Source organism: Pezoporus wallicus, unplaced genomic scaffold, assembly GCF_028554395.1.
Source record: "Pezoporus wallicus isolate ANWC-B61680 ecotype Strahan unplaced genomic scaffold, APGP_CSIRO_Pwel_v1 contig_6401, whole genome shotgun sequence".
In the NCBI taxonomy this organism is placed as follows: domain Eukaryota; kingdom Metazoa; phylum Chordata; class Aves; order Psittaciformes; family Psittacidae; genus Pezoporus; species Pezoporus wallicus.
The window spans coordinates 2674361-2685890 of NW_026638608.1; the positions used below are offsets into that span (position 1 = coordinate 2674361).

General features: G+C 56.9%; 1 protein-coding gene across 1 annotated transcript in view; it reads right to left on the reverse strand.

The window, feature by feature from the left end:
* Positions 1-11151, reverse strand: part of SRRM4 (serine/arginine repetitive matrix 4) — a 39135-nt gene extending 27984 nt beyond the window's left edge. The window contains exon 1 of the mRNA XM_057411314.1: positions 10924-11151. Within this exon, the coding sequence (XP_057267297.1) occupies positions 10924-11054 (131 nt within the window). The 5' untranslated portion in view covers positions 11055-11151. The remainder of the gene's footprint in view (positions 1-10923) is intronic.
* Between the last annotated feature and the right edge of the window lie 379 nt (positions 11152-11530).

Here is an 11530-nt window from a genome sequence, read left to right on the forward strand (position 1 = left end):
GGGGCTGTGCTTGCACACCAGATTCCAATCCCTCACACAGGTTAATCTGGGATCTTTGGAGATCATCATCCTCCAGGATGGCTCACTCTCTAATGAGGAAGCCACCCTGTGTGCTGCCAAGCAATGGTAAGGCCAGGCCATGGGATGCCACATCTGCAGTGCACAGTCATTCCATGTGCTCCCTGCGAAGCATCGGTTCCCTCCTTTGTCTAAAAACCCAGCTCATTTGCTGTGGTGAACAGCAGCAAAACAGTGTCTTTGCCAATGATATAGCTGGTGAAATTTTAATCAGATAGGGGATTGTAAGCACACAGTTACCAGCAGCTCCTGGGAGCGTGGAGAGATCACTCTAAAAATGAATTAGTAATAAGGCACCTTGGAAGCAGCGAGAAGGCAACTGGAGAAGATGCTCTTGGAGCAGCAATGCTCCCTTTGCCGCTCACATAAAGCATTTTCCTCCTCTCCCTGAGCTCAGGTTTTGAATGAGGGACATACCTCCTGAACATCCATTCCACCACAGTGCCCAGGGCCACACTGCCAGGGTCCCACAGGGCCTGGAGGGCTCAGTGATGCTGCAAGGAGCAGGCGTCCCCATGCAGGGATGTGTAGGCAGCAAGTAGCTCCTGCAGAAAGGAATTAAGCAACAGATTTCTCCTGCTGCAGAGATGAGGATACAACATTCCCACCCCGGGAATGGAGGTGGAAAGTGGGCTTGAACCCCCATGCTACATGCTCCTGGTGGCTTTTTATGGCCAGAAGGGCCCTTTGCCTCCCTGTATCACATCTGCTATGTTAGCTGAGCTGGGAAATACCCAAATTGCAGCTTCATGGGTGGGAGGGTTTGATTTGATTCCAGTTGTCCTTCCCTGTAATACCCCTCCTCCCGTGGGAAACAGCAGGGTGGTTTTCCCAGCTGCCCAGAAAGGACCAGTGAGGGGGGGTTAAGTTAAGAGAGTTTCTGAGAGGGAAGACAAAGCCTTTCCTCCTCCTGCTGTGCTCCCAGGAGGGAGAGGTTGGTGTGGCCATGCCATCCCTGCCACACAGCAGGCACCAGGGTGCTCAGTGCTGCAGGAGCCTGGGCTGTTTTGGGGTCAGAGCCAGAAAGAAACCTCGCTCTATGTTCCCAGGTCTTGGCCCCAGCCATTCCCACCACCCTACAACTCTGAGCATTGTTTGAAATCATCACAAAAAAGAAAGAGAAGGATATTAATATATACATATTTGCTTGCTGCTCCCTAGAGGGAAGGTTTGGAAGAGGCAGTGGGTCCCCGGACCCATGGCAGACCCTGCTAGGAGGGGATGGAGAGAATCATTTCACTTTTTGGCACATCCCTCTTTAACGGGGAGTAATAATAATTTTGTTGCTTGCTGGGATTTGTGAGGTTGAACTAATATTTGTAAACGACTTTGCTATCCCCAGCTGAAAGGCAGCCTGGTATGGCAAAGCCCCAGCGTTATTCACATTTGGATAATCCAGAATTATTCATAAACAAAGTCAAGATTATGCAAACATATTCATTCGTTCTTAGAATACCTCCAGGAAAATAGAGGACTTAGTTTTGTTAACAATCACATCTTATGTAAGTGTGTCTCTAAGCACACCGTGACCCGCACACTATCGGTGCTGGGGCACATTCACCCCAGGATCTCAGAGCGCTGGGGAACAAGGGCCTGTACAAAGTGGCCACCTCAATTTTGGGCTATCCCAGTGCCCCATGGCAAGTGGCAGCACCTTGCACAGACCCTTGTGCCCCCCCCAGACCTGGGGTCCCACCAGCTGCTCTTCAGGAAGAGCAGACACACACTCAGCACCTGCTTTGCACCCATCACAGGCAGCCCACACGTGAAAACCATTCCCTTATTCCAGCCAAAACAGCCTTTCTTACCCAAATGAAGGTTTATGCCATACATGCAGGGCCAGGGGGCTGCGGAGGTGGGATCTGCATGCAGCCCCCTCGCTCCGGATCTGCCCCTTTCACCTTGCATGAGCCCTCGCCCCAACGCAAGCTTGTGCCCAGCTTGGCTTCCCGCAGTGCAGCGCAACTCTGTTCGGGGTGTGCCGGGAAATGGGAGATAAAGGTGCCCTGAAAATAGCACATGGTTTAATTAACGCCGCATGCCTTCACTCCATAGGTTGTGTGGATTGTTAATTATTTTTATAAAGAAAATAATTAGTCCCAATCAAGGCAGAAGCTCTCCAGAATTACAGCTCATTAACCGCTCTCACATTTTTCTGTTCTGTAAAGTCATGTGGTGCTGATGAAGATTATAGACCCTTGGAATCAGCATTAAATACAAATTCAGACAGTGTTACCATCCTATTACCATCAACTGCATCGACTTGGCTTCGGTAATTGCAGCTGGAGATGAAGGGCAGGGATTTCTGCTCTGTGCAATCTCTGGAAACAAGCACTCTGCCCATTAGTTTGCGGGAAACAACCTGACACCAAGCCCCGATGCTCAGTACATCCCTGAGGAGATGGCAGCCACCAAGGAGAAAGGGGAAAGCAAAGGCGGCTTTAGCGAGGATGGGAAGATGAGGGTTGCTCAGGTTTGGTTCAGCTCTGGTTGCACAGAGTAGGGTGAACCATGCAGGTTAAGAGGACGCTAACGACACGGCAAATCTGTCCTATGGGTTGGGGTAACAAAGCAAACAGTCCAAAGGATGGAAAGAGTTAGGAAAAGCAGAGGGGACAAGGAGCAACCTTTAAGCAGTGGGATTACCCTCATGGGACATGGGGAACACAAGACACAGAGGGATGCTGTTGTCAGGGATGTAGGAGCATCCGCAGGCACCTCCCTCTGGACTTTCCAGTGCCAGTGCTGGGGTCAGCTCTATCGACCGCTGCAGAGGCTTCGCTCAAAGCCTAATTGAAAGAAATTACAGCATGTTAAAGGGAGCTCGGGTCAAATCAATACCAGTGCAGTGGGGAGGGCGAGCGGGGGGAGCAGGGCACTGTCCAGGGATGGCCTGTCCCAGAATGGAACACGGGCTTCCCTGCCTGCCTTTCCAACATGGAAAAGCAAGGTGAGACCTGCTGTCCTCTGCTCTGTGCAGGACAAACCCAGCGGCACTGCAGCGGGAGGGTTGGCAGCAGCAGCCTGCGGCAGGGAGAGGCAGGGAAGCCACGGGTCCTCGGGATCCTACTTTTTGGTTTCCATTAATCAGGGATGAATGTGCCTTCGGTGGCATTTGAAGCCGGCAGCCAGCTCTCTGGCTCACAACATCCACCACAAAATTAACCCACCCATCCCCACAGCAGCAGCTCCCTCACTGAGCTCCTGCCCTTGAGCATCCACTTGGAGGATGGGGATACGGAAAAAAATACTTCTGGGGAATCCCTGAAGGCAATGGTACAGTAACATCCGAAGGGCATCCTTCGCACTGGTTCCTGACCCAGGTGTGGGACATGTTTGGGACAGCACAAGGCCCAGTCCAAAACTGCACCACCAACACCTCCAGCCATCAAACAGAATGGACCACTGCGTCCCTGTGTCCAGGAATGCTGCAGGATCCTGGGGGAGACACAGCCAACATGTCCTGTGTCCTGCAGAGCTCAGCCCCACATGGGGACACCACATGGCACCCAGGGCCAGAGGAGGTCACCAGGAGATCATGTCCATCCTCGATTAGGAAGCATGGGGCCAACAGCCCGTGTCCTCCACTGCTCCCCAGCAGGTCAGGCTGCCAAACTCCCTCATGTCAGTGAGCAACCAGCATCTGCCTTAGTTCCTCCTCCATCAGCGGTGCCCACCCAGGCCCTAGCACACGTTATCTGCTCCGGTGGCCCTGTTCCAGCACCCTTCATTAACTGCCCAATGCGTGGCTGGCTGATGGGCAGACAAAGGCAGGCACAGGGCAGGCGGCTGCGGCACGCAGATAACCACAGAGCCAGCCCCACACAGCAGGGAAGGGCAGACACAACATGGGCACAGGGCTGCTTTGTTATTTCCTTTTTATCTGCGTGTTCCTGATCTTGGAGGGTTTTGGTGAATAAAACCCCCATCCCTTGGAAGCAGCAGTGCTGAACCCACTTGTCTGGCTTTTCCCCATCGTAGCAAACCTGGCTGTGCTCTGATTGAAGTAGAGGGGATTTGAAGAGGGCAAATGCTTTATTGGGCGATAGGTTCCCAGAGTTAAACCGTGAGCCTTAGGGGTAAATCAGCCTAAACTGCCTCCAGCCCTCAGTGTGCCATGGCCATGCCCTCTCTGCCCAGAGAAGGGCTGCTCCACAGGCTGAGAATAACTTCTGATCTCTGTAGATGCTCTTACACATCGCTGTTCTATATGCACAGCTTTGGTGGCTCCAGCTGACCCACAGATGAATTCAGCAGGTGGCCTTTAACTGTGAAATCCCTCTTAATGCAAAAATATTTCTCTTGCTGGGCAAGAACTCATTCTTCACCCTGACAGCAATGTAGCTAAAAGCACAGCCCGCTACCCCGCTCCCTCCCAGTCACACCCCCAACACATGGGCTCCCAAGCACACACGGGCCCAGAGATAAACCCAGTACAAGCAGCCCATTGCCAAAGTGCTGCGGGGAGGATGCGCTGCTGGAGTTTGGTGTTAGTGAAGAAACCATCTCTCAACCTGGCCCATGGGGCTCGGGGTATTTTCAGCCACCTGCATGTGAGATGGTGCCCCCACTGCCCCCTCTGCCCCTGCCAAAGCCCCTGGCTGGGGCTGGGCAGCAGCAGCTCTTTCTTCTGTCATTGATGACAGGACATGAATGAAACAAAAGGTGTTCAACCAGGTCACCGGTGAGGCGAGCCCGAGCCTTGCTGCCTTCAGACCCACCTCAGGCAGCCTGAAACACCAAGAGTGTTTCATACAGTGTTTTCCCTCCTGTTGTTGCTGAAGCCCTTCCTGCAGTCCCTGCTGCACTGGCAGGGAAAGCGCTCCCTCCACGTGCAGAAAAACTGGCTATTTTTAAATTCCCAGTGTTTTTTAAGTTCCCAGCTTTTGGCTCGAGCGGCTCATGAGGAAGCCACTTCCGCAGTACCCAACATCCCACAAGGGTAGCATGGCCCAATGGTAGCATCAAGATGTGGGCACTGAGCCTGGTCACGCTGCTGGAGGTGCTGGTCCAGCCCACTCATCCCTCCGGCATGTGCCAAATCCGAAGTCCTGTTATGGATGCTGTGCCGCTGCGATCCAGTGCTCCTGCCAGATTTCAGGCATCCCAGCCTCAGCACCTTTGCAGACAGCAAGCAGGGCTGCGCAAGCAAACTGGTTTGGTGTTTCTCCCTTTGCTGGGAATGCCAAAGGGCTCAATCTGGGTATCAAATCCAGCCCTGTTTTCCAGCCAGTGGTACCACCAGGGATTAGGGCCAGAGGAGGGCCTGGGAAAAGAGCCCTGGCACCACCCGCAACCGAAACGTGGGTGGGATTTGCTGGCCTGGGTCAGGCTTTGCAGTGATGAAGAGGTTTTGGTGGATGTAGGGAGAAAAGGAGGAAAATAAATAGAAAAGGAGAAAAGGAAAGGGTGCTCATGCATGAAATGATTTCATTACAGTGGAGCGAGGTTTACGTCTGATAAGTTCATTTTACACAAAAACATCCATAAAGGTCCAGCCGCCAGACGTGGAGATGTGGGAAGGGGCAGGAATAGGGCTGAGCAGAGGGCTCAGATCCAGCCATGGCCCTCTGGAAGGAGAAATCTCCCAAGGCCTTCAGAGCCCCTCTCTGGAGACAAGACACAGCGGGACAGGCTGTCTGGGATGGAAGCAGGATAGAAGGAAACCAGAATGGCCACAGGACCTGCCGGTGGGCAGCAGCTCTTCATCAAGGAAGGAAGCAAATCAAACCTGTTTGATCCCTCAAGAGGAGGAGGAGGAGGAGGACAGGAGATCAGAGAACCCTCAGCTCCTCATTCACTCCTGAGGGCTTTTAGGTGAAGGTGACAAAGCCCCAGGTGACCAGAGCAGGGGTACAGCAAGGAGAGGCGGCACTGCTTAGAACCCCATCTGTGAGTTTGGGGTTCCTAGAGGGGCTTCCAAAGGCCCTTTCCCTAAGTCCTTAGGTGCTTATACACCCTCTCACACTGGAGCACAGCATGCCTTGCTACAGCACCCATGGGTGCTGAGCCCAGCTCTGCCACATAGCGCTCACTACATCCCTCCCCGCCCTGCAAGGAACCTCTATCCTGACCTCCCAGACACACTGGGGCACACTCTGGGGACAGAGGTGTCCCCAGACCCACCGGGGAGGCCAGCAGGGTCCCCAGCACCAGCCCAATGGGTAGGCAGACGGATGAGGCTGGGAGGACGGAGGAGCAGGAGGATGATGAAGGCTCTGAGAGCAGCAGGGAGGGGATCCCGCAGGCATCCCCAGCTCTTCCCCTTGCTCAGCCCAGCCTCCCAGCAGCTCCCGAGCTGTCTAATTAGCTCTCCCCGCCATCCAGCTGGAGGGCAGGGGCAGACAAAAGCCTCCCTATTGACAGCCCCTCCAAGGAAGGGTCTTTTCTTCTCTCCCTGCTTTTCTATTCAAGCCCCTCTCCCCCCGCCTGGGCCGGGGCCATGGGCTCATTAGCGCTGGGGCTGGTTGGGAGCAGGAGGGAGCAGATGGCAGCCGGGCTGGCGCGCCGGCCCTGCCTCTGCCCGCACAGCAGACGCCCGGCCAAGGAGGGGGGGATTAACGGGAGTGGGGGGGCCACCAGCACGGCAGAGCCAGCGAGTGCTTCCCCCCCCCCCCGGCCCAGCACCAAACCCCGATGCCCAAGGGCTGACGAGCAGGGACTGGGAACACCGAAAAGTGGCCGGGAAGCCAGAGGTTGGGTCCCCAGTTCAACACATGGCCAAAAGTCACCGCTGAAGTCACTGGGCTACTGCAGCTGCCTTCTGCCCTCCCTGGGGTGCTGGGACCCCCCAGCACTGCCACCCTTGTCTCAGCAGGTTGGTGGCAGCAGCACCCCTGTCTCCGAGATCACCCGCAACGGCAAACGAGGCACGAAACCCACGTTTAATCCCACTTGAGCAGCTCCCCTTCCCCCTCTGTGCACGGTGCGGTCCCGGGGATTAAGGGTTAAAGCACAAATCCCCTGCCCTGCCCTGAGATGACCCACTTAGACCATCTGGCAGGGAGGGATGCAGGAGCCTCCTTTCCCCCGGCGCTGCTGGTGCTCACCCAGCATCACCAGCTGCCCAGGAGCCGCTACCAGCACCCACAGCCCCCAGACTCAGCCATCACGGAGATGTGGATTTCAGCTGAGGTTTCGGTGCTGGGACAGGGCAGCCTGTGCTGCACTGCTGTGGCTGGCGGGGTGGGAGCAGGGAACCCAAACACCCCCAAAAGCATCCCACAATGCCCTGGCCTGCTACCAGCTCTGGGGGTCCTGTGGGGGGACCCTGGAGCAGCTCCCAGCCTGGCTGGGTGCTGATGGAATACACAGCAGCACTGGGAGAGGTCAGACCGTGGAGTGCAAAGGGGCTGCCAGGCACCACGCTGTGCCTGAGGTCACAGCCAGGGAAGAGATGCAGGCAGAAGCCCAAACAAGAGAGAGAAGAGGGGATCCAGGCTGTGGGGCTGAAGCTACAGGGTGGTGGTGATAGCCACCCCCAAAGGCTGGGCTGAGACTGGGTGAACCTTATTACACGAGGTTTAAAGACTGTTTTCAGTTCACAAGAGCCAAAGCCGCCTGCAGCATCCTTGTGGGCCAGAAAAACAGAGCGAGGGCACCCTGCTCCTGTCCCTAGTGCTCCCCAGCCCGCTGGGCACACAAACCCCTCCAATCCCACCCCGGGATTTTGCCTATGCAGAAGCTGTACCACGAAGTCCCGCCGGGCCCTATGGAGAGGAAAGGTTAATTGGAAAAGCCCCTTTCTCCATCACCTCGGCTTTTCCTTTCTCACTGCAAACTGGTCAATAATCCATTTACTTTGGCAGAGCCCTGCTCTGGGCACAAAGCTGTGTTTGGGGCTGAGTAAATACCCCATCCCCCTTTTCCCCTCCAGCCCCTGCAGGACCGGGAGGGAAGGGATTAATGTATTCTTTTGTTCCAGGATGAACCTGCGTTTATCAGAGCTTTAACCCTCCAAACATCCCAGAGATGCTTGATGGCAGTTTAGACGGAAGAGGCTTTATCACCAGGACCAGCAGGAAGGTGGTGGCGAGGGATGGAGCACGGGACAGAGCCAGCTCAAGTAGTGGGGAATGACAAAGGGACACAAAAAATCACTTTCTATCCCCAGGAACCCCACCATAGCCCCACAAGGATTGAGCCCTCAGCCATGCCCTGCAGGGATGGATTTGGGCTATGCCCACCGTAGGTGCTCCCAACAGGACCCCCATGGCACCCCACAAAGGCACGGGCTCAACCAGCCCAGCGATGGGGAGACGGGCAGCACTGTCCTAGAAACGCTGCCATCGCCTCCACTGCTGCGGGAAGCGTGGGGCCAGATCCAGGGCACAGACCTGCGGAGTTTGCACAGGACCAGCTGTCAAGTGTGGGAGAAAACAGGGATCCAGATGGTCCTCTTAACCTTTCCTTTGGCTAAAGGGCCTCCCCGACTCCTGCCCGGTGCACTCTGCTCGCTGGCACCGCAGTCATTTGCTCCTGAATTAGATGGGAGCATCGTCAGGGAAGAAAGGCCAATACGAGCAGCAGCACGGCAAAACCGTCAGGAAAACAAACCCAGAGTGGAGCCAGGCGCGGAGACAGCTCCAAGAGGAGCTGCTGCAAGCCTTGGGGCTGTTCTCTCTGTGGATGAGTAGCCAAACCCGCCTCTAGCTATTGCTGGTGCCAGCTCAGGGTGCTGGGGACATCGCCGTGCACCCCGTTAGGGAGGCCTTTGGGGAGGCGAGATCTGGAATCTCAGCAGTGTGACTGTGCCGAGAGAGCAGCCTCGGGCTCTCGGCAGAGCCCCACAAGATGCAAGCGCTGACGAGAGAAGCCAGGAAGTCTCTTTCTGCTCCCCAACCTTCGGTTTCTGCTCCTCTAAACAGCAAAGCCCCTCTGTGGCACAAGGGCCAGCACAGCAGAGAGCCCTGCCGGGGCTGACCCCCTGCACACCGCACTGAGGGCAGCGGAGCAGATGGCTGCACCACAGGGAATATCCCCTCATCCCGACCGGCGGCACACACTGCAAGGAGACAAAAGGAGCTGGAACGGGGACCTGCCACGGGGACCTGGCAGTGTCGTGACTGGCTGCCCGGAGCACACCCCTACTTGGGGACCCCCTTGTACAGGACCTGCCGGTGCCAAGGTGCAAAGCACAGCAAAGCCAAGCTGGCGGGTCCATTTGGCTGTGTACCAAGAGCTCCTGACCCCGACGCAGGCTCCGGTTGGAGCTGGCATTACCAGCGAACTAGAGAGAGCCCCGCGCCTTCCTCAACTTCGGGATGGAGCTGCCAGTGCTCCGAGCCGCTGCGCTCAGCCTGACAGGCTGGCTGCGGCAATCCCAGCCGCGGCTTGGAGCCGTGCATCATCCCTGGTACTCAGGCTTGCTGTGTTTCCCCAATGTCCTCATTTGCTGCTGTATTACATCTCCAACCGTGAGGTATTTAAGCAGCACGGCTTGCTCGGGCACAATCAAGCTGGAGAAGAGTGTGTGTGCAAGCCAGCACCCAGCCTGCTGATAGCCCCTTTGGGAGCTGACTGAGCCCGATGCAGTGGAGGAGGAAAGCACAGTGGTTCCTCTCCCCCATGAAGGCTGAAGCCCTGCAAACACTGTCCCTGGAAACACGATTTGCTCATCTCCTTTAGAAGCCTTTCCCACTTTCCTACCCTGATTAATGGCAATTGGAGAGATCGGAAAAATTCATGCTTGGGCAGCTTGGTCACAGATGCAGAAATGATCCTTGCATTGCTTGAGTGCTGGGACCCCCATCCCCATTGCTACTGTGGCTCACAGCCTCTGCCAGCACAGGAGGCATTAAAAGCAGCTCCCCACGAGCTCTCTGCTCCTCAGTGCAGGCTGAATCTGACACCCAGCCCACTGCACACCGAGCCCCTCTCTTCTAGAGACCCATCACTTTCATGAAACTTTGGGGTGCTCCCCACACTGTGTGAGCAGCCAGCAGCGGGAATACAAAACAAGGAGGGAGAAGAACCAGGAAAAGCCTCTTTTCCTCATGAAAAACAGTGCAAAGAGGATATTTGTAACCAATGTTGAGACAGTCAGCAAAATAAAACTGATCTAAATTAGTGCGTTGTTGTGAAGAAGCCACACGGATGCTTGCCCATGCGACAACCTGGCAGCAGCGCCTTTCCCTAGTTTCACAGGGTTTGGCCATTGTCCTGCCCCTGGCAAAGATGAGGAGCAAGAGGGATAAGGCAGGCAGGTACCAGACGTGCCAAACCGAGACTGCTTGGCTTTGGCAGCTGAGGGACACCAGATCTGGAGCTGCTCCGGTCCATGGCTGTGAGCAGGCTCCTTGGGCAGTATCAGCCTTCCCCTGCACCAAGGCAGGGTCCACCTGGAGTGGGGCTGTTCCCCTCCCTGGGCATCACCTTCCCAGTGGTCCCTAGTGAAGGAGTGATGCAGAAACAAGACAACCACCAAGCAGGACACACACCCCGGGGCTCTGCATGGCTGGGATGGAGCTGGCCACACTTTCTGACAGATGACCCCCACCACTGCTCCCCCTCCATAGCCCAGCTAGAGCTTACCAGGCTCCCCTTGGGAAGCAGCCAGCTCCAGGGCTCCAAGCACCTCTGAGCAAAGTTTCCCTTCTCCGGGAAGGGGGGAGGGCAACCAGCCAACATCCCTCTGCCCTAGGCATGGGGGGTACCCCCACGTCCTCCACTACCCAACTGGCATGGAGCAGGGAGAAGATACTCCAGACCCTCCTGATGGGGAGCTACTAATTGGGGGTGATGGGGGGGCTCGGGCTGATGCAGCCCCCATCCGGAGGCAGGATGAGGAGGTATCCCCGACTCCGTCCGTGCCCCCCCCCCAACCCGTGCCCTGGCAGCCCTTACCTGGACAGCGGCTTGCGGGCAGTGATGCTGGCCACGATGATGCTCTCGGGTCGCGGCGTGGCCACGGCTTTGAAGGTGCCTCTCCAGAACTTCTCGAAGAGCTGCTTCTCGCCCTGCTGCACCCCGGCCATGACCCCCCCCCCGCCGCCGCTCTCCGCGGTGCTGAGCGCTACATCCCGCGGAGCCGGCCCCGGAGCTGTGCGGGAGCCGCCCCCCGCCCGTTATGTGCCGGCGAGGCGGGGAGAGGAGGCGAGAGGAGAGCAGCGGGGCTGGGCCCGGCCGCGTCCGTCCCCTCCCGGCACCGCCTCCCGCGGCAGCCGCGCCCCGAGGGCAGCCGGGGCCGGGCGCGCTCCTTCCGCTGCGGGCACCCCGCGCACCCGCTCCCAGCCTGGGGTCTCCACTGAGCCCAGCACCTCCCTTACCGCATCCCCATCACTGCCTTCCCCAGCAAGGAGCTGCTGCCTGCGCGCTGCTGGATCACGGCACCCCCATGGCTGGCCTGAGCCCCACAAGTCCCGACCCCCGAACAAGGGCTACCTGTGCTTTTCCCTAGTCCAAACTGTTTACTAGGCACAGAGGGAGAGCGTAGAGCCACCAGCCCGGGTGG